Raw genomic sequence first — 2,856 nt, forward strand, 5'->3', positions numbered from 1 at the left:
ACCACTTCGTCTGGCTGCTATACAAGTACGTATTGTTTTATTGAATAAGAGGGTAAAAAGTCACATAAAACATTGCATACTACAAATGGCCAGGGAATAATTTGACTTGCCTTGGTGCAACTTAATTTACACATTGGACTTCTAGAAAAAAAGAGACTGTTCAATAAATACGGCTTAGTCTGGGCACATGAACCATGAATTACTTTGATTATTTTTGTTGTTGTTGTTGAATTCTCCTTGCCTGTTTTGGATTATAATATTTTTCAGATAGACTAAAGCTACCTTCAGGCAGACAGAATATTCAATAGGGTAAAAGGGTTTTGTAGTAAGAAAAATAGGTGAGTAAGGCAAATAACACAGGTTCTTCTCAAACTTTGAAAACATTACCATTTATTCTCAACCCTACTGAATATAATTTACTTCTTTGCAGGGCTGAAGCTTTTTTTTTTTTTAACCTTCTGATTTGTAGCCATATTTAAGGTTTGACATGTTGTCTCCAGGAAGGAATTATAATGAATTGTTTTACAAGTTCATATCACACCCATGAGATATTGCTTTTAATAGAAGAATCACGCTAGTTTTGCAAATTATGCTTGTGCTATATGATGTCAACATCCCTGGAATTTTACATATATGAGGATGTTTGGATAAATACTGTAAATACAGAGATTCTAATTTGAGCACTTTAATTTTCTCTCTCTCTCTTTTTTTTGAGACAGTGTCTCACTCTGTTGCCCAGGCTGGAGTGCAGTGGCACCATTACAGCTCCCTACAGGCTTGACTTCCTGGGCTCAAGTCATGTTCCCGCCTCAGTCTTCCAAGTAGCTGGGACTACAAGCAAGCACAACCATGCTTAGCTAATTATCAAATTTTTCGTAGAGATGAGGTCTCACTATATTGCCCAGGCTGGTCTCACACTTATGGGCTCAAACAGTTCTCCAGCCTCGGCCTCCCAAACTGTTGGGATTGCAGGTGTGAGCCACTACATCCAGCTGAGCTTTTTTTTTTTGGTGAAGGGTAAAACTAGATGACAACTAGAATATTATCTGGATATTTCCAAACATGGTATGAGTTGTCCTGGAATATCTAGCTAAGTGATGCTGGAGTGTCTTCTGGGAGGCTACCTGAATTATTTGAAACATTTACAAGTGAATAACAGATATGAGTATACATAGACTCAGTCTGCATTTTTTTCTGAACAGAACCAAAATTAAGGAAAAGGAACAGTCACAAAACACCTTCTAGACCTTCTCTTGCTTCCCCCATAGTTTTTCTATGTTTCACCGAGGCACAGAAAACCTCGTGGTCAAACAGGGTTTCACTATTGGGCTGAGTTGTAGGTAAAATTTCAGTCCTTTTCTTTATTTCTCACATACTGAAAACTTTTTTTCTGTATTTCAGTTTTTACTTTTTAAGAATTTCTGGGAGAACCGAGCGGAGCTGGTTGAGCCTTCAAAGTCCTAAAACGCGCGGCCGTGGGTTCGGGGTTTATTGATTGAAATCCGCCGGCGCGGGAGCCTCTGCAGAGAGAGAGCGCGAGAGATGGAGATGGGCAGACGGATTCATTTAGAGCTGCGGAACAGGACGCCCTCTGATGTGAAAGAACTTGTCCTGGACAACAGTCGGTCGAATGAAGGCAAACTCGAAGGCCTCACAGATGAATTTGAAGAACTGGAATTCTTAAGTACAATCAACGTAGGCCTCACCTCAATCGCAAACTTACCAAAGTTAAACAAACTTAAGAAGCTTGAACTAAGCGATAACAGAGTCTCAGGGGGCCTGGAAGTATTGGCAGAAAAGTGTCCGAACCTCACACATCTAAATTTAAGTGGCAACAAAATTAAAGACCTCAGCACAATAGAGCCACTGAAAAAGTTAGAAAACCTCAAGAGCTTAGACCTTTTCAATTGCGAGGTAACCAACCTGAATGACTATCGAGAAAACGTGTTCAAGCTCCTCCCGCAACTCACATATCTCGACGGCTATGACCGGGACGACAAGGAGGCCCCTGACTCGGATGCTGAGGGCTACGTGGAGGGCCTGGATGATGAGGAGGAAGATGAGGATGAGGAGGAGTATGATGAAGATGCTCAGGTAGTGGAAGACGAGGAGGACGAGGATGAGGAGGAGGAAGGTGAAGAGGAGGACGTGAGTGGAGAGGAGGAGGAGGATGAAGAAGGTTATAATGATGGAGAGGTAGATGACGAGGAAGATGAAGAAGAGCTTGGTGAAGAAGAAAGGGGTCAGAAGCGAAAACGAGAACCTGAAGTTGAGGGAGAAGATGACGACTAAGTGGAATAACCTATTTTGAAAAATTCCTATTGTGATTTGACTGTTTTTACCCATATCCCCTCCCCCTCTCCAATCCTGCCCCCTGAAACTTATTTTTTTCTGATTGTAACGTTGCTGTGGGAACGAGAGGGGAAAAGTGTACTGGGGGTTGTGGGGGGAGGGAGGGCGGGAGGGGGTGGAATAAAATACTATTTTTACTGCCAAAAAACAAAAACAAAAACAAAAACAAAAACAAAAAAAACAAAACAAAACAACAAAAAAAAAAAAAAAAAAAGAATTTCTGTATATCAGTGAATTGCATCCTCTAGCTCCTATTCCGATTTAAAGGTTGACTGTGGTTGTGCTGTGGTCTCACCTAGTGCTGTTTTCTGAGATACCCTTTGGGTTGTAGATTGTCCCACCTCGTGTTGTCCTGTCAATTGTCTTCCTGTGCCATGTCGAGAGTAGTGCAATATTTGGTGAGCACCAGGCCTTGTATCCAGCTCCTCTGGAGCACCTTATGACCGTCTTCCCTCATCTTCTGGCTTGTCCTCCAGATGGTGCCAGGAGAGAGCAGAAACCCAT

The 2,856-nt window shown here is 42.0% G+C and overlaps 1 protein-coding gene across 1 annotated transcript; it reads left to right on the forward strand.

Moving 5' to 3' along the window:
* Positions 1-1,424: 1,424 nt before the first annotated feature.
* LOC100402864 (acidic leucine-rich nuclear phosphoprotein 32 family member A) lies at positions 1,425-2,524 on the forward strand. The gene has a single exon (XM_035256187.3). The coding sequence runs from the start codon at positions 1,543-1,545 to the stop codon at positions 2,290-2,292; it is 750 nt and encodes a 249-aa protein (XP_035112078.1). The 5' UTR covers positions 1,425-1,542; the 3' UTR covers positions 2,293-2,524.
* The last annotated feature ends 332 nt before the right edge of the window (positions 2,525-2,856 follow it).

The sequence above is a fragment of the Callithrix jacchus genome, chromosome 9 (assembly GCF_049354715.1).
Source record: "Callithrix jacchus isolate 240 chromosome 9, calJac240_pri, whole genome shotgun sequence".
NCBI lineage: Eukaryota > Metazoa > Chordata > Mammalia > Primates > Cebidae > Callithrix > Callithrix jacchus.